Source organism: Lycorma delicatula, chromosome 3 (genome assembly GCF_047948215.1).
Source record: "Lycorma delicatula isolate Av1 chromosome 3, ASM4794821v1, whole genome shotgun sequence".
NCBI lineage: Eukaryota > Metazoa > Arthropoda > Insecta > Hemiptera > Fulgoridae > Lycorma > Lycorma delicatula.
The window spans coordinates 100,354,820-100,378,339 of NC_134457.1; the positions used below are offsets into that span (position 1 = coordinate 100,354,820).

Genomic DNA, 23,520 nt, shown 5'->3' on the forward strand with positions numbered 1-23,520 from the left:
ATATTGGACACGGGCATAAAAAATAAGGTAAAATTCATGTAAGCAAAAACATAATATACGTGCCTATATTGAGGCGTAAAGAACACAATTTATTAAAAAAAAAACAGTCGCATAAACTAGTTTTAGAACTTTATTGTTTGAGTACTACTATTGTGTTAACGCGACTAATATAATTCTTTCACTGACAAGTACTGTACTCTATTGGCTTCAAAATTAACTTTTCACTATTAATAGTTTGCAGCTAATAGCTGGAAATAGAGAGAATAAAATTATGTTACCAACATTCTAAAACAAGGTTTTGTTGAGCTCTCAGTAAACATGACCAATTCATTACATTTGTGTCCAGGGTTTATTTCTTCATGATATGTGAATAAAACGTGGAATTTATGTAATATGAGTGAAATAATTGAAATTTTGTTAAATGAAGAGTTAGATGATGAATGTGAAAGCGAATCTTCTAGTGATAATTTTGATGATCATAATAACATGTCTGCAAATGAGTTTAGTTTTAGTGTTATTATTGGTAATGAAACTGCATCAACCTCTAATAATAATAATAATCATCAATAACAACAAACAGAAATTGAATCTGAAAACCTAATTACAATATCAAGTGAAACAAATCTATCAAATAAAAGGCAAAAATTAATACATGTATCTGTAACCTGGTCTGAGCAAGAATTAGGATTTACAGTATGTTAGTCTGGAAAAAGTAAGAACATTACTTAATTAAGTTAAAGCTAACTGAAATTTTAACTGTAATAATATTAAAATGTGAATAAATATATCATACTAATTAAATACATCAAAGGTAAACACTTCAACAGTTTAAAAATTCTTCAAGTATGAAATACATGTTTAGTTAAGTTTAGAAAATCAAGAGAGTGATTAACAGTTGCACTATTAGCACATAAATGCTAATTACTAATTAATTTTACTAAAATCTTACATAAAAATTGGCTTGAGATAACGAGGCCATTTTCTATTCCAAAAACCACTGTTAACAAGATTATTATAATACTTAAGTACTAATTAAATTTTATGTGTTTTTATTTTTATGACTTTGTTCTCAAAGCCAAATAAACATACATTATATTTATAATACTAAAACATTACAAAAGTACTAAATTTGTGAGTACAAACATACATATAGTCTTGAATTCTATAAAACCCTATGTTCTTCGCCATATCCCAAATCCTTTCCAAACAATCAAACAATTTATGTAGGAAAACAATTAACTAGCAGTTTAAGAAATTTAAATTTATACACCTTTGAATTAGACAGAGAATGCATAAATTCCAATTATAATAGGATCTTAGAGCACACCCAATTAGAATCAGAGAAATAATAGCTTCCTTATGGCTTTCAAAAAATGGACTAAAAAGTCATGACCCAAGATTTATGTCTATATAAAATAGCCAATGTAACAGAAAGATCTATATCTTTCTGTTACTGAAAGATTACCTCCTGAAATGAGGTAATGTACCTCCTTGCATTCCATTATCTACAGCACATTTGTACAGTTCAGCTTATCTTTTTTTTTTAAATACAATGCCTTTCTTCAAACTAAGAATAAAATATTACATTCAGGTACAAACACCATCTTTTCATTTGAAACAATAAATAAAATTTAATTTTTATTTATTTAGTTGTGAGAATTAAAAAAAAATAAAAAATATTAGTCAATCACACTTCAAAATTCCAAACGTTTTTTACATACTGACACCTTATACATTAACACATTATATATAATTCTTTTTATAGAAAAAATGCCTTCTTTTTTAAAAAAATTATTCAATAAGGTAATATTCTCATGCTATAATTGAAAGCTGAAAATTTAATTATAATTGAATAATTATACCAGATGTAATAACAAATCTTCAATAATCATTACCATTATTATAATCTTATGATGCTGCAACTACAAAACATTTAAGTAAAATTAACTGCAATAAATATTACTGTAGTAATTTCAAAAATATTGCCTGCATTTTATTAAAATTTTTTAAGTCAAAGAGAGAGTAATGCAACATGCAAGAATTTTATTTTAATGAAGGTTATTTAATATAACGATATATATAGGTGATTAAAAGGTTTTATTTTAATGGGCTTAATAGAAAAAAAAGAAGTCATTATATGCAATCCTCTTTTATTAAAATATTTCACATTCAGTCTTAAAAGATAACATATTAAGATTGATATAATAAAAATTTATTTTGTTATATTTTACTAGATTACAAATTCAGAAAATATGACTATCGGTAATAGCCAGTACTGAATTAAATGCTCTTACAATGAAGAGATGCAAGCATAATATGGCATAGAGGTTCAAATACCTTATAGTGAAGTCAACAAGGCAGAAGAACTGAAAGAGAAATAACTGTCATATTAACTTTATTACTGATACAACAGATACTGACTTATTGTAGTCTGGTGGGCTAGGAAGCCACTTATAAAGCGTCAAGAAATTATTTCTAATCCTTCGAGGTAACCTTTAACTTAATTACTTACATAGCTTGATGTAAGTGTGGTAGAACTTTTTATCTACCACACCAAACTATTTAAAATTAATAAAATTTGTCAAAATTTACATTTTAAAATAATAATAATAATAATTAACCGTAAACTTAATCTTTCCTTTTTAATAAATACAGTATTCATTATTTACCTATACATGTAATAATATATGAAGAAAAATTACTGAAATAAAGATCTCATGACATCATATGATTTTAAAACATATATTATTAATCAATGTACTTCATAACGTGTCAAATAAAATTAATCAATCTTACCACTGGTAACAATTTAAGGAAAACAATAAATTCATACTTAAAATAAAATAACAATAGAACACATCTTGAGCCAAAAAAAAATTACCATTTTTTTATTATAGTTTAACAAAAATAAAAACTTTTCTAAATTTTTTTCCTTTGCAATAAAAAAGAACAACAAATAAACATAAAAGAAAATCTATTTTACTCTAATACAGTATAAATATAACACACACATAATAAAATATAAAAAAAATAAACAAACAATAATATACAATCTTAAAAGAACTAACATCTATAAAAATTATAAGGTGTACTTTGTACAGCGACAATAATGATAGTAAAATATACACATTACATTAATGCTGTAATCAACTGGCAATAACAACAATAAAATTAATAATCACTAATAAGAGCTGTTAAAAATTACTAACATGAAATAAATATTATCATAAACTAAAAAATATATAAAAATGTATTTACTTAAAAACAGATTAAGGACTAGTTTTCGTTCATGCGTGTGATGTCTATCTACAAAAACCTATCTTGCATGTTCCATAACATCTTTCTTTTTAAACTTATACAACAAAATTGTTCCTATTCTTGACTGTGTTATCAATTTACAATCAATCACTGATACATTTTTAAACACTGGTCAGATGTTCTCGGACACAAAATAAAATTATAATAACTACACCACTTATGACTACAACCTGTCTAAACGAAAATGGTCTTCAGTTGCCGGATCAGTGATAGCCTCCTGATCTGTTAACATCTGGAGGCCATCGAGGTCGATCGGATCAAGTCCCGCACGCAGGCACTCATCTGAGGGAAAAAGGTCTGAATCAAATGAACCGGTTATTGCACAGCCCAATTCTTTAGCAAATTCTTCTGGATGCTCCCGTACACCTAAGTCTTCTCCAGGACTAGAGAAATCTGTTAAAATTTATACAATAATATATAAATAATAGCATAAAGTAAGATAAGATTAAAATAAAAATACTGACAAATTGCTTTTCCAGGCTTAATTGTATGTTCTTATTTTAAAAGAAAAACACAAAGATAAGCTAACTTTACAACAATTTGTATAATATTTTTCAACACATCTTTTAATCAATCAGAGACTCTATTGTCTATTTTCTGTGTTTTGTATTCTGTGCAATCTGATCCATTTACCTAGCCCCATTCTACTCTTATAACCACCTAACTGTTAGAGGTGAGCTTACGTGGCACAATAAAACCTGCACAGGCAAAGCATCATAGATCATGCTTTTCATTCAACGGGTAGAAATCAAGAGTATGAAAAATTTTATTTCCAGTGAGTTAATAAAAAAAGGATTTCCTTAATATACAAAGTCTTGATTTGGAGATTGAAATAACAGATCTGATGTTCTGTATTAATTGTTAATAGAAATTTTTTTTTTCTGCAAATTAAAAATGTCCATGTTAGTCAGCAGCTGACATACAAGGTCTGTAAATAAAGTAACGAGACTAGTTTTTTTTTGCAGCTAAAGTGGCAACACTGTAGTGTTACTAGTAAAATATGGTTATATGAACAGCTGATTTATATTAGGTATTAATACTTTTAGTCTATTGTTGCCATGTGAGATGTAAACAAACTTTTTGTGAAACAAGTTTTTGTTGTGCATTACAAAAATGAATGATACTAATTACGAGCAGCGTTGTGCAATTAAATTTTGTGTTAAACTCAGTGAGAATGCTACTGAAACTTTTTCAAAATTGAAAAGGGCGAAGAATAGAGATGATGCTCTGTCATAAACCCAAGTTCTTAGGTGGTTTAAAGCATTTGGAGATGACCAGAATCAGTTGTGAACGATCCACACTCTGGAAGACCGTTAATGTCAAAACGTGATGTGGAGCGAATCAGAGACTTGAAACAGTACGACCGAAGATTAACTGTCAGAATGATTGCAGAACAATTGAATTTGAACCATACCACAATCCATCAAATTTTGACAAATGAATTGCACATGAAAAAAGTTTGTGCAAAATTGGTTTAAAAAACCTCACTGTTGAACAGAAAAACAACAGGGTGGAAGTGTACCGTGATCTTTTAGGGCGAATTGAAACTGATCCTGATTTTCTAAAAAAAAAAAAAAAAAAAAAACTGGTAATGAATTTTGGAAATTTGAGTATGACCCAGAAACAAAATGCCAGAGCAAGGAGTGGCACACTTCAAACTCACCATGCTCCAAAAAAGCAAATAAGACTGCGGGAAAGAGTTGTTACCTGTCTGAGACCAGCCACCAAAGACAACTGGATGCTGCATCATGACAATGCACCTTGTCACACTACACTCTCACTAACTTGAGTCCCTGCAACTTTTTCCTGTTTCCAACTTTAAAAAAACACTTCAAAGAACACCATTTTAGAACAGTAGAGAACATAAAAAAAAAAAATGTAACCGACCATCTGAAGGATATTCTGGTTTCTGAGTTCCAACACTGCTATGAAGAGTGGAAAAACTGTTTGAAGTGTGGTGTGGCTTCCCAAGGGAAGCCACATTTTGAAGGTGTAGAGTCCATGTATAATTGGATTGTAAATAAAAAGTTTTTATGAACCAGTCTCATTACTCTACTAACAGACCTCGTACAACATTCCCATTCTATTTGTCAACTATTAAGCCCAACCAGCAACTAATTTACTATAATAATGTAATATATTAATCTAAATATTTTTGGTGTGTGTGTGTGCTGATACCTAATATATTCATTTCAGTTTATAAGCAACTGTGGTTATTTTTATTATTATTGGACAGGAAGTGCTAGAGAGCAGAAGTGCTACTTGTGCTGCTGGAGTTTTGTTACAAAGTGGTTTTATTTCGATTCTCGCTGAATTTATTGTGTTTAGTGTGGGTATATTAATGTGTGCTGGTTGTTTGTATGTACATTCTAGCGTTTTGTGTGCGGTCCTATGAGCTGCTTGGTATTAGTTTTTAATCTTCTGTTTTCTTTCTTTCTTCTCATTTACAGTCTTTCTTTTGCCTTTCCTAATTTTTTATTTTTTATTTATCTTTTTCATGATCTTTTGTGCTTTTATTTCTTCTTTTTCCATTCTTCTAGCAGTCTAACCTATTAATTCACCTCATGGCAAATATAGGCTAGGTGGCACCAGCCATCCCTTGGAAGTGCTATTTCGTGTGTTTCTCATGATGTGCTACTCTAGGAAAACTAACCTACTTATCTGCCAAGTGGCGGTATAAGTTAGAAGTAACTGCTTTTTGAGGTTAAGCACATGGCTTCTAGGTTAGTTTGTACAGTCGTTTGGTACGCTCTATGGTGACAAGTCCAGGGGATGCTTTCTGGTAACATCTGCTAACCTAACAAGTGAAATCAATGTGTGTTATTTTGACGTTAGCTGTTACGTTTTGGTGCATCCAGGACGTCCTAACATTCAGTTCATATTATATTTACTTGTGATTAATAAATAAACATATACTGCAGAGAGAGTAGAGGAGGTTAGGCCTATCTCAAGTTTCAACTGCCCAAGAATAAGGGGAGGGGACTATGTTCAAATTTTTTTAGCTTATACAGAGTGCTACAAAATTCCTGTCCTGCACTTATAACCCTCTTTTTTTCTTTTTTCTTTTACTTTCCTCATCTTTTTATAAAACAAATTAACTACATAAATATACCTAATAATAAAACAAGCTAATTACAAAATTAATATAAATAACATAAATGAAATAGAAATAACTTAATTAATAAAAAGAAAGTAAATAAATAAATTAACTAAATTAAACTTTTACAATAATATCATCTTGGGTACGATGCAATGGTGAACAGTCAAGACATGGATTTTTCTTCTGGAAACACCTTGGAAGGAGGCGCTGCCAAACATCTGCAAAGATGCAAGGCAATTATTAAGAACATGCTCACCGTTACAGGCAGACAAAAATTCGTATCCACGTAGATAAAGAACAGGCTTGCTGAGCTTTCTCCCTTACTAGAAGACTTTGAGGTGGGAAAAACAATTAAAGGTATGAGCAATGCAGAACTGGAGGAAAATACGATATTGACCCGCCTGGCAGAGCCCAAGACAGAGAAGAAGAAGAAAGGGATTCTAGTGGTAAGAGGGAACCCCTACCATCCACAGGGGATAATCAACCAGGCACTCTTCCAATCCCAATCATCCAAAAGTGCAACCATGGACACTAGTGGAACGTAAGAAGGGAAAAAAGGAGGGCCAGAGCTCTGAAGATAAAGATGTTGCAAAGGAGCAACAAAAACCTTCCAGAGACAGTAGCAAAAGCAAAAATAAGAAAAAGAGAAAGAATAGTAAAGAAATCCTCATAAAAAAGACCAAGGGGAAAACTTATGCCGAAACTCTCAGTCAAACCCAGAAGGGGGTGAAACTGGAGGAGACTGAGGCAGAGATAGCAGCAATAAGAAAAACCAGGGCAGGAGATGTGTTCTGATTGAACTCAGGAGTGCCACTAGAGCACTCAAGTTGGGAGACTTCAGTGCTGCCCTTAAGGCTGTACTTGGAGGTTTTTGTTTTTTTTGGTTTGCTTGGCATTTCTCCCGCCACCACCTCATTCAGTTACTCTAAAGCATAAGACCAATGTCTGCGCCATAAATGACAACTGAGCCTTGAACAGTTTAGCGACCAGTATCCTAACATAGCTCCAAGAGCTTACCTAACAGCGTCAGCGAACTAAGCGAGGTGCTATCCACCACCGGTTTACATGTCCCAACCACTCACTTGTCATATATTTGCTAAAATGGGTAGGCAAACCCCATCAACTACTAAAAATATACATGACATCCATAAATGAAATTTATTTCATTTATGGATGTAGATTATGTGATTATGTTTGGTGAGTACCCTCACCAAAGGCAGTTTCAAACAAGTTGGGAAGCAACCTCAGCTAAGGCATCCGGAGTACAGCTTGCTAAGTGGCTCTCTTATGACAGGCAGCATATGGTAGAAAATATGCTGGTCAAGTTGGTTAGGTGCCCTTCTCAGTATCATTTAAGAAACCACTCTGTCTATATCTATGGGATCCACAGCCTGCAAGACAGGGAATGCTATCTCACCTGCCCCGATGCCAACTTCTGCTTCACCCTCCGGAACATCTAGAAACAGAGTATCCAGGAACGGCTGGTAAGTCACCACAAATGTTAAAGTGTGGTCATGATCACCAAACCTGCATCGAATATGCGACAGCACGTGCAATGGCTTTGGCAGGTAACATGATTTTGTGAGCTGTCAGGGATTGCGCTGCAACTCACCCATGGAGACTTGCCATAACTTGAGTCTGGCTTCCTCGACTGCATGAACATACTCATTATGGTAGATCCACAGACACTCGGCGCACATGTCAGAAGGAGAAGGTGCCATAGTCCACAATCTGGAACCATGGGAGGCTCTGGAGATCTGAGAGCTAGACTGCATCACAGGGAAGGAGGATGTGGAAGCAGCACTGGGAAGAGATCTTGGAGATATAGGAGACTGCCAGGTTAACGTTACCAATGCTAATGTCAGGGGGCAGAAAGTAACAATAGTAGAGATCTGCCATAAGTACGGGATAGGAGAGCACAAGGCTAAGAAGGAGTGTTCCATCCCCGTTCTGTGCATGCTCTGCTGAGAAAAAGGCGTGAGTACCCCACAGCTGGCCCATGCACCTGGAACAAGGGAAAGTCTAGTCTTCCGGGAAGCCCTGGAACAGGCGAACAGAAGCCTTCGTTAGAATGGTCAATGTTCCACATGCCAACCTTAACAGGAGCCAGCTAGTCAATGACTTGCTGCTACAGCTAGCTAGGGACGGGGAGGCCGACTTGGTGCTAGTCAGCAAGCAGTACCAAAACTGTGATATGGATTCTGGTTTGCAGCAGAGCCCAAGTTCAGAGGCACGGCACAGACGAGAGGTTCATTTGGGTCTGCTGCAGTAAAGTGATGATTTTCAGCTGTTATCTCATCCCAAATGACTTGATAGTGGACTTCCGCCAGACGGTTGACATGCTGGAGATTGTTATCCTTGCTGCTGCCGGTGGGTTGGTGGTAGCTGGAGATTTCAACTCCAGGGCAGTAGAGTGGGGTATGGCACATACCAACTCCAGAGGGAAATAATTCTGGACAGGGTGGCACATAATGGACTTCTGATCCTCAAAACAGAGAACACGACGACGTTCTGCCACCAAGGATATTTGGAGACCATTCCAGATATTTCCCTCGCCTCTGAAGAGCTGGTCACGTTCATCCAAGACTGGAGGATTACACTGGTAATGACCATCAATATATCTTGTTTAGAGTCCTGGATGGTGCATGGAAGTTCCTGGGACCCCCACGGCTGGTGAAAAGATACAACATCAATAAAATTGATGAGAAGAAATTCAAAGGAAAGATTTCCTTAGGGGTGGCAGTCTTTGAAAACATCACAACAGTGGGGAGATGCTGGGGTGCTGAAGTCATAATTGTTTCGACTATGCAACTGATCACTTCTGTATCCAACGCTCCATGCCCCACGGGAGGCTGAGACACCAGAAGCGATCTGTATACTGGTGGACACCGGAGATTGCGGGGTTGCACTGAGAGTGTCTTTCACTAAGATGAGTGGCGCAACGACAAGGAATCACATGGATGCGAATGCGAAGTCAGCTGATCATAAGGCGTCAAAGATGTGGCTCCGCCAAGCTATCAATGTGAGTAAGGCATGCTTCTGGTGAGAACTGATGAACACATGAATGCAGACCCTTGCAGGCTGGGTTACAATATAGTAACTCGGCAATTGGGGGTCTCGCAGTCACCAGCTCCATTAGACGGGGCTAAAGCGGAGCATGTCGCTAAGATGTTCCTCCCGACCCACTCAGTCCGTGCCGCGCAGAACTTTGGCAACATGGGTGACTTCCCACCCTTCTTGATGGAGGAAGTCCTACAGTCACTGAAATCCAGAAAAGCCCCTGGTCCCAACGGCATACTGGGCCGAGGTGCTCAAGCTGGTAGGGCGCTGTAGGCTTGTCTGCTTCTAGACATGTATAATGCATGTCTGGAGGCTGGGGCTTCCAGCGCCAGTCTCTAGACATGGAAGACTACGCGTCTTGCGCTGATTCCCAAGAGCAAAGGAGACCCAGAGTAGCCATCTTCCTACCACCCACTGTGTATGCTTGACACAGCTGGAAAGGTGTTAAAGAAAAGACTGGTTGCGACTATGAATCAGGCAGGTGGCCTGTCACCCAACCTGTATAGTTTCTGGCACTGAAATACCCTAGATGCAGTTCAAGAGGTTGTTGAGGTAGTGCGGCGAGCACAGGACCGCAATAATTTTTGTTGCTGTGTGGTCCTTCTCATTACGTTGGACGTGATAAACACTTTTAACTCTGCACGGTGGAGGGATGTGATTTGGGCCGTGGAGCATTCGTTCCATGTATCTCAATACCTCCTCAGAATGGTGGATGCATACCTGAGGAACTACAAGACTGCAGCAGGCTGGCGTAGGACTGCAATCACGTCAGGGGCGATGCAGGAGTCGATTCTCAGCTTCGACCTTTGGAATGCAGTCTATGATGGCTTGCTGAGGCTGGAAATGCCTGAAGAATTGGTCATGGTTGGGTATGCTGACAATGTTGCGCTACTTGTCGCAGATTGCGCCCAACTGAGGCTCAGCTCAGTCATGAACAGTCAGTGCCTGGCTGGACAACCATGGGTTGTCTCTAGCCCTCAGAAAAATGGAGATCGTGGTTCTAACAAAGAAGCGTACCAACACCCACCATTTACTGCGGGTCAGAGTTGAGGGTGTCAAGACCAAGCCGGTTGCAAAGTACCTCGGTATGATGATTGTCTGAAAACTTAGCTCTGATGAGCAGCTTCGCAGAGCCGCTGACAAAGCTGTGAGAGCTATAACTGCTCTCAGCCGGCTCATGGTGAACGTCAGCAGATCAAAGACCAACAGATGACAATCACTGATGTCCATAGTGCATTCTCTCTTGTTATAAAAAGCGGAAGTATGGGCCCAGCCATTAAGAGTAAAAAAAAAAGAATCAGATTACGCAGGTGCAACAACCACAGCCTTGCGAGTCGCTTCCGCATATCGGTTGGAGCCTAAAGTACTGGTGGTCGCTGGTATCATAAACATTACTCTTTCGGCAAGAAGGAAGCGACAGGAAGGCGACAAGGAACCATCGCCAACAAGGAACGGACCAACAAGAAACCAGAGAACGATGGACTGCAAGGCTTATCCCTCTGGTCAGACCGTAAACAGAGCGGTGGCATGGAAAAATACTACAAGACCAAGTTTTTAATGGGTCACAGGTAATTCCACACTTACCTCCATGTCATAGGGTAAGTACCATCCCCTGGCTGCCTCTATTGCCCTGGTGTACGGGACAGTAGATCGAGGAATACTAGAGGTGGATTTCGGAGCACTGGCCCCACAATTTGGTTGCGATGATGTTCTGTAACCTGGCAGCTGGGAGAGTGTGGCCGATTTGTCAGCAGCATTTTCAAACTAAGATAGGTGACCTGGATGGTCCTAAAAAGTAGGTAGCAGCCTTCACAGGCTGGTATAGGAGGATTCAGCCAGGAGTAATGTGTTAAACAGTTCCAGTTCGAGTCCTGGTTGAATTGGGGGGGGGGGGTAGTTTTAGTCGGAAGTCTGCTGATGGTGATATCATTGATTTATAACTTACTTTGTAGAATGATTGTTTTTAATTTTGTTTTATAATGCTAGTTTTAAATTTCAGTTTATTTACTAATAATTAGACATTAGTTATACTAGAAACATTGAACATTTATTAAACATTATAACTAACTCAGTCTTAAAAGTAGCAGGGAAGAACAGTTGAAAGAAATATATATGGGGAGGGGTAACTCATGCAATAATGAGACCAGCAAAACCCTTTTCGAAAAGTAAAACTAATTAATGTACTTAATTTGTTTATTACTAAATAAATAATTAAAATTAAATTAATTTAATTTGGAAAACAACTTATTATAAATAAAAGAACTTCTAATAACAAGTAATTATTTCAGAGAATAAATGCCGTTTTTTTTTGTTTTTAGAATTTCAAAAATAAACTATAAACAAAAACATAAACTATTTATAATTTTTCCTCTTTTTGCTTAATGCTTATTTTTTTCTTCCAAGTTTATTAGCATTTCTGTACAGATTTCTGCTTCATCACAATTTTTTATATGAACTAAAAAAATATTACAATAAATAATTTTGGTTTTACCTGTTAAGACAATATCTGGAATACTGGAGGGGGTATTAGGAGTAGTGTGCGTTGAATTAGTTGTTCTTGGGTACTGTAGCTGTTGAGATGGTGACGTACTAAAGTATCCTGGGTCTTGCGTTAATTCTTGAGGGCAATTATCCTCAGTCTTTAAGAAACAAATAATAAATAAATATACATTAGCCTAACCTATTCTAATTATATGTACACAAATAAAATATAATAATTTTTGTATACTCTATTACATGTTGTTTATTTCAAGTCTTCTATTTGGCAGTTTTATGTGATAAGTTTATAAAACTTAATACTTCTCAACTTAAATCATCTCAAAATCTCATCCATGTTAGATTTAGATGTTAAACAAAAGATTATTTGTTGATGGCATACCGGCTTAAAACTTTCAGTTAAAAACTCAATGTACATCAATGTGGTTGGAACCACATTTATATTATTTACAAAATTGATCTGTTAATATTTAGAAAATTTTCTGCAACAAAAAAGTGTTTTTTGATTCATGTTTATATAATAGATTAAGCAATTTTTTTCCTTTTCTGCACCTAACGAAAACTTAACAAAGTTCATACAGCCGTGATATCTTTACAACATATTTTAAAAAACTCTTTAAAAATGACAACACATATTTATTGCATATAAACTATAACATCAAAAGTGTGCAAGGCTCAAAGAAGAGCAATTTAATAAGAAATAGTAAACAATTCAAATTATTGAAATTAAATTTTAAAGCAATTTGTAAATTAAATGTTGCCCTTGTAAAAAACTATGAAAAACTTCCTTTTTGCGTGATTTCTAACAACCACAGAGAAATGAAATCAATTAAGAAAAATAAAACCTTCAGAATAATAAGTATCACCAAGATATAAGTAACACAAGGTATCTGTTGAATATGTAATATTTGTAACCAAGCACTTGTAAAATGCCACCATATAACATTTTTCTTGAAATTACTCAATTTTGCCTGAAAATTTGAAATTAAATCTGTTAAATTCTATAATAAAACAGTTGAAACATGACATTAGTCTTGAAAAAGGCATATCCATTCTTAACAATAACATGCATCTAATACCAGGCTTACTAGGGAAGTAAGGGAAGATGAAGTGGTTTCCCATTCATTGGCTTCTCAATGAACCAGGTAATACTGCTTATAATGTTTACTGTTATAATCCTTACACTATTACAATGTTTATGATATTGTTCAGAGATTATACTGTTGCCTGTACACCAAGCAAACTCCATCAAAATAATATACATTGTAATATTTCTCCCTATAGGACAACTTCACTCCATTTATCACAAGGACTGGCTGTAAACTGAACATCATTTACCCTCAGAGAACCGATAAAAAGCTTTTTCTATCTCAGGTATTTTCAATGCATTACAGCCATAAATCAGACAAATGATATAAAGGAACAAGAAACAATTAACAGGACTCTTTCTGTAAAAAAAAAGAGTTTTATATATATATATTGCAATTACTTGTTAAAAGTACTATATACATGTTAACAATGATCATTTCAAATAAATGGAATATTAAATCCTTGATAAAAATGTTTTTAATACCTGTGTGTATGGTGAAATGGCATTTGTAGATCCAATATAATCTATATTACCAGACACAGGACTATCCATCTGTAACAAAAGAAACAATAAAGAAAAAACCTAATCAGCGTAATTAAGAAATTTAAGATTAAATATTTTTTAAAGTTAAATTTTAAATTTAATTTTTTTTTCTGAAGAATAGAATTATAAAACTATGCATTCTTATCATATTTCCTTCCCTCCCCCATATAAAAAGCGTACATATTTTTATTTTACTTTATGTGAAGTTTACTGAATTTATTAACCACAAAGTGTGAAATATATTATGGTCACAAAATGTAATTACGTTTTAATAATGAAATCTGTATTCTGGATGTTTTGCTGGATAAAATTAAATTTTATGTGACTACATATATGGCTTAAACATGGTAATGACTGTAAAAGATTGGATAGAGTAATGAATCAAAAACAACTTTCTTGTTAAATGTGTTAAACCAAACAAATAAAATAATATATCATGGCTATACACAAGCCAAGATATAATTTATATTGTTAAATATAGTATTGTTAATTAATTTTGAATCTGTTTCAATGATTAATTAATATATTATCTTGAAAGATAAATTTTACTTCTTATTTTAAATTTATTTTTAAAACAAAGGTCTGAATAGGATTGCATTGCTTTGATAACTAAATCTTTTCATTTGATAATTAAGAAATACCATGTATTATTAATATCTACAGTAATTCATTTTAACGATTAAAAGTAACATCCACAGAATATACATAATCAATATATATTTTTTAATCTGACAATAGCTATTGTGAATATAGTTACAATAAGATCAACACATCAAAAGAAAATAAATAAAATATGTTATTACATTTTCACACAATTTATTTAAAAAATAACAACAGCTGCTTCAGTACACAGTATCTTCCTCAGGTGTTGTGAACAAAAATACTAAAGCTAGAAGTAAATTACTATAAAAATTAAATACAAAAACAAACAGAGATAAAATACATAAAAATAAAGAGCAACAATACGGAGTGTACACATGTATCAGTAAAATATACATTTAACAGTAATTACTATTGGTCGATTCAAATTTGAATTATGGCTCATTCTGTATCCATTATTCACTATTTATCTAATAATATTAAGTTCTTTCTCAAAATTAACATTTGACATTGAAACAGTTAGCAATCTGTGAATATAACTATTGAAAACCGCTAATTTATGTGCGAATGGATGCAGTGGTATACTATGAATGACAGCATCAACGTGTGAGGGTCTGTAATGTGTCCTAAAATCCAGTTTATTATTGATTTAAGTAATATTCAAATCTAAAAATATGACAGAATTATTTTACTCAACCTCTGAAGTAAAAGCTATATTTTTGTGTAATGTGTTAATAAAATTCAAAAATATTCTTAATTGTCTCAAACTATCCACTAAACAATAAAAAATATCATTTATGTATCTATATCAAAATTGGAAATATTTAAAGAAAGGATGAGCACAAATTTTGTTTTCTTAATCACTCATAAAAAATTTCAGTAGCTAAGTGGATTACCCATAATTAAATCCTCCTCAGAGTGTAAATGTTAAACCCAAAATGATTTTAATTAAAACATTCAATGCCTCAACTAACTCAATTCTTGTAACTTCATTAGTTTTCTGGGTAATCAGTAACTTGTTAATATTGTTATGACGGAATACTAGGAAACAAATTTTTTACATTAACAGAAAGAGTAGAATTATGCAAAACATATAAATACTTAATATTTTCAATAAGCACAGTTGAGTTTTTAATAATAAATTTTGGTTAAAATTTCTTACGAGACTGGACAATATTAATCATCCTCCTAGACAATTTAACAGCAGGGGGGTTAATATGTGAAACTACTGGTCTAACAGGATGATTTTCTTTATGTAATTTAATAAGAGAGTGTAATTTTGGTAACTGCAGATTCTTACTGTAAACATAAAACGTTCCCTGAAAATAGAACACTTCTTAATAATTATCTTAATCTGTTTGAGATTTAGCTGTTCGGATCCACTTTAAAAATATCAAATCTGTTAGGATCTAAAAATTTAAGTTTTTGAGATAAAGTTATTTTTTTTCCAAAGGAATAACAATTTTTCCTTTAAGTGCAGATGTAAAAACTAAATAATTCTGTAATACCTTATTTTTTATAAACGTAAAGCTAAGTTTCAAACATTATATTTTCCATTCTCATTAGTTTTAATTCTTGTAGCCAAACAATGTTTTTCAGAATTTATTCTTGTAACGAAATATCCTTATTAAATTTTATTTAAAAAATTCAAAACAAGTTCACACTCTACATCTAAAATTCCTAAATCCTTCTAATACTTGTTTGTCCTTAGGTTGTAACTAAAACCTTTTGCTAAAAGTTAATTTCATTTTCACTAAACTCCACATCTGTTAAAATTATCTGTTAATGTATCTATTCAAAAGATACATGATTTGAGTGTACTTTTTCCAAACCAACACCCAAATTAGCATTTTACAAAGCACTAAGTTTACATTTTTGCTTAAAATATATTTTCTGTATAATCTCTTGAAATTTTTATCTAACTTACAAACCTAATAATTGAAACTCTAAAAACAATCCAATTCTGAATGTACAACTCTTTAAGGTAAATATTACAAATATCCCGCTTCCTATGTAGGTTTTCCTATCTTCAACTAACAATTTCCTAAAACTCACAACTTGTGCCTTCCTGGCTGATACACTTCTACTGTCAGTGTAAGCTTCATATATCTTAAGTTAGATTCTTCTTTAAACATACACTGAAAAACCAAATGTTCTGCGTAGTAATTTTCAACTGTAGAATTAATCTAAAATACAGGGGTTTTTTTTTTCAAGGTCCGATCGGTCACAAAATTAAAACCACAATGAAAATAAAAAAATTTTTATTTGTAACAATACTTACATAGTTACGCTATTTCTCTACATAGTTGCCACTCCGATTTAGACATTTGTCGTAGCGTGGTACCAACTTTCCAATACCCTCGTCTTAGAACGGAGCTGCCTGTGTTTTCATCCATGTTTCTACGCTGGTCTGCAGCTCGATGTCTGTGCCAAAATGTTGTCCTCCTAACCAGCGTTTCATGTGAAAATCGGATGGAGCCAAGTCCAGGCTGTATGGTGCGTGATCAAACACTTCCCAACGAAAACGCTGCAGGAGTTTCTTTGTTACAGCTGCAGTATGCGGCCGAGCATTGTCATGGAAGAAGACAATGCCTGATGACAACATTTCTCTCTGCTTATTCTGAATTTCTCTTCGTAGACGTTGAAGAGTCACGCAGTATGAGGCTGCAGTGATGGTCGTGCCACGTTCCAAGAATTCCACCAAGAGCTGCAGACCAGGATAGAAACATGACTGAAAACACAGCGGCTCCGTTCTATGACAAGGGTATTGGAAAGTTGGTACCACGCTACGACAAATGTCTAAATCGGAGTGACGACTGTGTAGAGAAATAGCTTAACTATGTAAGTACTTGTTACAAATAAAAAATTTTTTATTTTCATTGTGGTTTTAATTTTGTGACAGATTGGACCTTGAAAAAAAATAACCCTCGTACCATAAGGCTAAAAAAAATTGGGTTTTTTCAAATAATTGATATATATGATTGCGTTTCTTGATGAAAATCCATCTTAACAAAAGAAAATAAACAAAATTTGTTATGAGGGTAAATCAAATATAAAGGGGATTTTATTTGTTATTTTTTAAATGTATTTATTGAAAAATAAAAGACAAATATAATATATTTTTCAACATAGTTTACTGTTTCAAAAATACATTTTCCTAGCGAGAAGGAAGGTTTTTTTGTCGCAGCATTGTAGAATGAAGCTGGTTGTGTCAGGAGCCGATTGCACACAAATCCCTCCACATCCTCATCATCTTCAAATCGTTGCCCTCCTAGAGCTTCTTTAAGCGGCCCAAACAATTGAAAATCACAGGGCAATAGATCCAGGCTGTAGGGAGGATGATGAAGCTGAGTCCAGTGATTTCTTCTAGTTTTGAGACTGTTAGAACTGCAGTATGGGACCTGCTGTTATCGTGAAGGAGGATGGTCTACTGAATTGGTTGGTCTTGTCTTTTGCAGTGATACGCAGCCCTCACCTTGTTCAACAGCTCATAGTAGTAAGCAGCATTGATTGTGCATTGCTCATGAAAAATCATTGAGCAAAATGCCTTGTTGGTAAAAAAAAAACAGTTGAAAGAACCTTGTCAGGGTTCTGACAAGCAAAGACTCGAGTCTTTGCTTTCACTGGGGCTGCCTCCCCTTTCCTCCACCATTCCAAACTGGCTTGTTTCAATTGGGGAGTATAGTGGTGGATCCATGTTTCATCGCAATGATCCAACTCAAAAATGCATCACCTTCTTTCACAAACCTTGCTGTAAGCCTGACAGACCTCCAATGTCTCAACTTCTGATCAGCAGTCAAAAGGGAAGGAACCCATTTGTGATGATTGTTTGACAGCTCCCATAACTTATTCCGACCTGTTCTAGAATTTCAGATACTCTCACCCATCAATCGTCTTCAAGAATGTCTCGAGCCGTATGAATGTTTTTGTGTGTAATGCTGGTCTGAAAATGGCGATCATGTTCCTGATTTTCCACTCGTTCTCATCTTCCTTGAACTCTTTATGCCAGGCAAACACAAAGTTCTTGACAAGGTCCCTGAACTGTGCAGTCAATCTCCAGAAAATTTCCATCGCTTGAACTCCTTCACGAGCAAAAAAGTTTTATAATTATGCATTGCGCAGTGGAGGGGTTGCACCTGTTGCTCTGACATTATGAGCGTTATTGACAAATTGATTGGGAGTGTGGAATGGCTGGCTCTCCCCTCCTATTGACCCCCATCCAAGCATACTAGAAGCACAGGCCCAGTTCTATCAACTGTAGACACTCAGAACAAAAATCCCATTTATATTTGATTTACCCTCGTAGATAAAACTATTAAAAAAAAATAGTAAATAGTAAAATAAAAATTTTATCAGTAGAATGAACAATGGATCAATAAATTTGCAAATTTTTTGCAATTTTTACTGATACATCTGAACACTCCCTATTGTCGCTCTTTATGTATTTTATCTCTTTTGATTTTTGTAGTTATTTTTTTATTCTAATGCACTTTCAGCTAAAGTATTTTGTTATTTACACCTGAGGAAGGAAGGTGCTGTGTTCTGAAACAGCTGTGGTGATTTTTTAAATAAATTTTGCAAAAATCTAATAACATATTTTATTTATTTTCTTTTGTTAAGATGGATTTTCATCAAGTAATGGCTTCATTCATCAATTAAAAATGACATACAGCAACCTGCTAAGCTTTCAACTCGTTAATTTCAGTGTTGTAAGAAATCCTGGATATAAGTTATTAAAATCACTGAAACATGAATAAAAATCACCAACGCTGCAAATTCACAATACTTCTTAAATATGTATAAAAATAGATTATTAGTACTGAAACATTTAATGGTCACACTCTTACTTTTTAGTGCATTTAAGAAGCAAGAGATCATTTTGGATGAGGTGAATTGATCCGAGAAGAAATAAGAATGTACTGCAATATATATATATATATATATATAATGCAGAATGTACTCTTAACTCCAGCTAAAGAGAAGTAGTTATGAAATTCTTGAAAGAATTACTAGGTAAAACAAGAAGACACAATAAAAATTGATGAAGTGAATGCAATGGTGATGAGAAGGTGGGAGTCAGGAAATATGTTGAGAGGCTTAAGAATGAAACTTGGCTCTATAAAGAAAATAGGAGAAATCATAACTAACAATAATAGTAAATTATGATCTTCTGTATTATTTTATGAAATAAAGGCAGAAAACTACAACAAGGTAAAATTAAAGATAAAGTCATACATTTCAAATTTGCCAAAAATAAATGGAATATAATCAGTTCTAAAAATAAAATGAATGAAATAATTTTTGATTAATTATATTTACAAAAATTAATTAAACATTGAGTTAACGATGATTATTTTCTATACCGTTAACAATTGCTCAAGTATGTGGCTTGAACCAATAAGGAAAATACCATATCCATTGTTATTCCATGAACAACTTTTTCTTCCAAGCCTTGTAAGATATATTTCTGACATCAGTAATGATGTAGGTAAACCCACCTGCCAATCCTAATCCACTACTACTGACCAAATGTTTACTGTTAAATATGATGTTTTCTTCACAAACATGCCACTATTTACAAACCCACTAGTTCATTTTTTAACACTCTTTATTTTGTTTATTTTTAATGTCTATGAAAACATTTTAGTGTTTTCTAACACAAACATTAGTAAATTCTTTCAAAAGAGCACTTTTCTTTATGTAATAATAACTTAATTTCAGATTTGAGTATTTTTATGTATTTTTTCGAACAAATAAAACTGTACAATTATAAAACTAATAAATGATATGACAGAAATGTTTTCTTTATGTACTTTTGCAATTCCATCAATTCTGTTGCTTTTAGTAAAAAAGGTAATTAACAACTGGATAAATAATAGTCTGCTTTAATTAATCTTATCCCATTCAGAGGCTAAGTAGTAATAATTATTTCACATTTTACATCAAACACTGCAACTACCCTAGAAATGTATTAAATATGAACTGCACAAAAATTACTAAAACAAGTGCTCATTTGTAAATTCAGTCTGAGATAACAAAACTATTACTTAAAAGAAAAGTATGTTTTATTTATACCTAACATGGCTGTGTGAGTAAAAATAATTTAAAAACCACAAAACCAGGTTAGGTATAAAACAATAAAATAAATTTAAAACCTTATACATTTAACCTTTAGTTGTTTTTTGTACACTTAGATTAAAAAACTCTTACGTGTTGTACTCGTAAATCTCAATATTTTTTTCATACAGTTTATTATATAATAATCATACAAAGCATTATATAAATATTATTAATAATTAATTAAACAATAAAGATTAACAACATGTATAAAAAAAGCATGATTTATTTAAAAAGCTCACAACAAAATGGGTGGAAAATCATGCAAAAAAATTCAATCAATAATTACAATTATTATTTTTATACAACATAACCGGACAAATAAATACAATCAAATTAACAACTGAACACAACAACCCCTGCAAAAATAAATATTTTAACCTAAAAACTAAACACGTGCACTCTATGACACATACTTATTAACAGTTATTCAAATGAAATGCAATGCACAATTTCTTTTAAAATAGTTTAATAAAGGTCAAAATAATCTAGCAACGAGAGAAAAATTTATCATAAAATCTTAATTACCTAGTTTATCAGTACTTTCTTCACATTAAAAAGTAATAATCTAAGAAAAATATAAAATAAAAGAATTAGATATACAATAAATGAATATAGAGGATATATTGAGGATATACAATATTGATATACAATATTGAGGATCACTCAAATAGAAACTGGACTTTAGTCTTCACAGCTCTTGCGCAAACATAAGTAGACTGGTGTAAAAGTATATTGATGAAGTTGTGGGAGGAGGTGGACTATCCAGCTATCTCAACGTTTACTTCTCACATCAGTAGCATCATGACGGAACAAGAGGTTCTACCATCAGTTGCAAAATATATTACTGTATTGCTTTAAAGAATGATTTCATTAAATCCTCTGAAATGTTGACTAGATTCGGGTGTGCAGTTTGGGGATAAGGAACTGTGATGTACTCAAGTCTATAACTGGCCCACAAATTTAAAGGAGGGAGTGAAGGTTAGAAAATGAGTCACAATAGGCTTTACTGTGATAGATGACAATATTTGATTCATCTGTCACCTCAGTGAAAATGATCGGCACCTTAAGGTTGAAGAAAATGCTCAAAAGTCGGTTATAGAGGTCTCCATTTCATTATTACAAAGCAGCTTCGGTTCCGCAAAGTCTATGCGAGGTGATTTACCCCAAAATCAGAAAAAGGCCTGTCAGAAAATTTGCTAAAAGCTCCTACTAAATCAGTCTCAATTTCTTATTTTCAGGGAAATAAATTTTTACATTAAGCAGAAATGGAAATTTCTGTCATAATCATCAGAGCTTATTTTGCTATTATATGTCACTAATGTATTCAAATTAAAAGACTAGTATAGATTATTAGTGATTATCGTAGAGGATCAGAACAATTTATAATAACATTTGATAGTTCAGTTTCATTTTTCTCATCTCAATAACAGTTGTTAGCAGACCACAAAATTCAGTAACAACAGAAAATCACAGTTTTCAATAAACCACAAAATATAACTACTTATTAAAATGAAAAAAAAAAAAAAAAAAAAAAAAAGTTTATTTTATCAGTAAAAACTTTATTTATGCAATATTTATTTAGAATTTTATTTTTTATTTTTATTTTGAATTAAGAAAGGTATTCTGACTGATGCCTACAGTTTGGCCTAAGTTAATTTGTATAAAATGGATATTTTAATTTTTTGTGTGATAGAAATAAACATTTTTATTTTCTTTATTGCTTATTGCAAAGTTTTAAAATAAATTCACATTATTATTAATAATAAATAGTACAGGTTTAAATTTACTAAAACTTTTTCAGAAATTTTGTATTCTCCTGCCAATCTCTTTTAATTAAAAAGTAACTCAAATTAATGTAATTAAAAATTTAGATTTCTGGTGTAATATAAGAGGGAAAGTTACAAGGGATGTAATTTCAAGAAATAATTTTAGTTATTGAAGAACTAGTAGGAAGAAAAAAATGGCTATTCTGATAACTTTTATTTTACATAAACCATTAATGACAAAATCAAAACAAAGACAAATTCAAACTATTTAATATGAATAATTACATTAGAACTGTAAGAAAAAAATATCAAAATTTCAAATGGATTTTATACAAACAAATACTATTTCATTTTTTTTTAAACAAATTCAATATTTAAAAACCTAATAATTTAATGAAAAAATACAAATATTCAACACATAAATTTAATAAACATTCTCATTATTTTAATACACATTTAGATTTTCAATATGTAATTTCTAAAATGTTATAAGCTGATAATGAAAGTAATCCGTGGTACTAATGAATAAACATACAGGTGACAATACTATACTGTCAATTAGTATAGTTAGATTTAATTTAATGATTCATTAGTAACTAGTTTTTAAGTTGGTATGAGGAGGTAATATAAATGTTATGGACTAAGGCCATGAACCTAAATCAGTTATGGTATCAAAAAATGTTAGGGTTTATAATTACAAACATGTGTTTCAAATCATGTCAACTGGATGAAGATAAGCTGGCACAGGGGATACAGTTTGCAGATAAACACTGATAAACTTGAAATATAAAATAACAACCATGAATATGCATCTAATTTTGCATTAATTATTAATTAAATTGGAAGGAAATCACTGCAGACGTTAGAAATCTAGCAATAGATGCTTGATCAGAAATTTTTTAGTTAGACACAGGTTTTAACCGACACATGCTCTTAAAACCATCAAACATCACACAACTCGAAACTCAATGAAATTCAGCTACTCATCTAAAAGAATCAATGTTTGAGTATTCATGACTTTTACACTGAGATAGGTATTTGTCATGGTGACAAGTGATAAAGTTCTTGCTGAAGGATTGGTGTTGCTTAAATTTCTTTGACTGTTGATAGAGCCAGATGCAGAAATATATTGACATCTTCACCATGCTTTATCAACTCACTTTAGAGGATGCAATCTTCTTTTCTCAGGTCATAATATGCAATTTGAAAAGGGTTAATGCTAACATTAAACATTGGTAAAAAACAACTATCAACATAGTAGAATGTTTCAGCCTTACTTGGACCTAAAATGACCTAATTGACAAAAATGTCAATTATATGTTGATCCTTTTTTTTTTAATCTCAAGAATACTGTATCAACTGGTTCAAGTATCAATTACAACTTCTACTGTTATGCTTTGCAGTCATTACTATTAATAATGTAATTC

The 23,520-nt window shown here is 33.0% G+C and overlaps 1 protein-coding gene across 8 annotated transcripts in view; it reads right to left on the reverse strand.

Moving 5' to 3' along the window:
* Nucleotides 1–2,133: 2,133 nt before the first annotated feature.
* Nucleotides 2,134–23,520, reverse strand: part of LOC142321826 (CREB-regulated transcription coactivator 1-like) — a 211,175-nt gene continuing 189,788 nt past the window's right edge. For all 8 annotated transcript variants that reach the window (XM_075360261.1, XM_075360258.1, XM_075360264.1 and 5 more), the window contains 3 exons: nucleotides 13,548–13,616; nucleotides 11,970–12,117; nucleotides 2,134–3,711 (listed from right to left, as the gene is read on the reverse strand). In XM_075360261.1, the coding sequence (XP_075216376.1) occupies nucleotides 3,482–3,711; nucleotides 11,970–12,117; nucleotides 13,548–13,616 (447 nt within the window). In that variant the 3' untranslated portion in view covers nucleotides 2,134–3,481. The remainder of the gene's footprint in view (nucleotides 3,712–11,969; nucleotides 12,118–13,547; nucleotides 13,617–23,520) is intronic.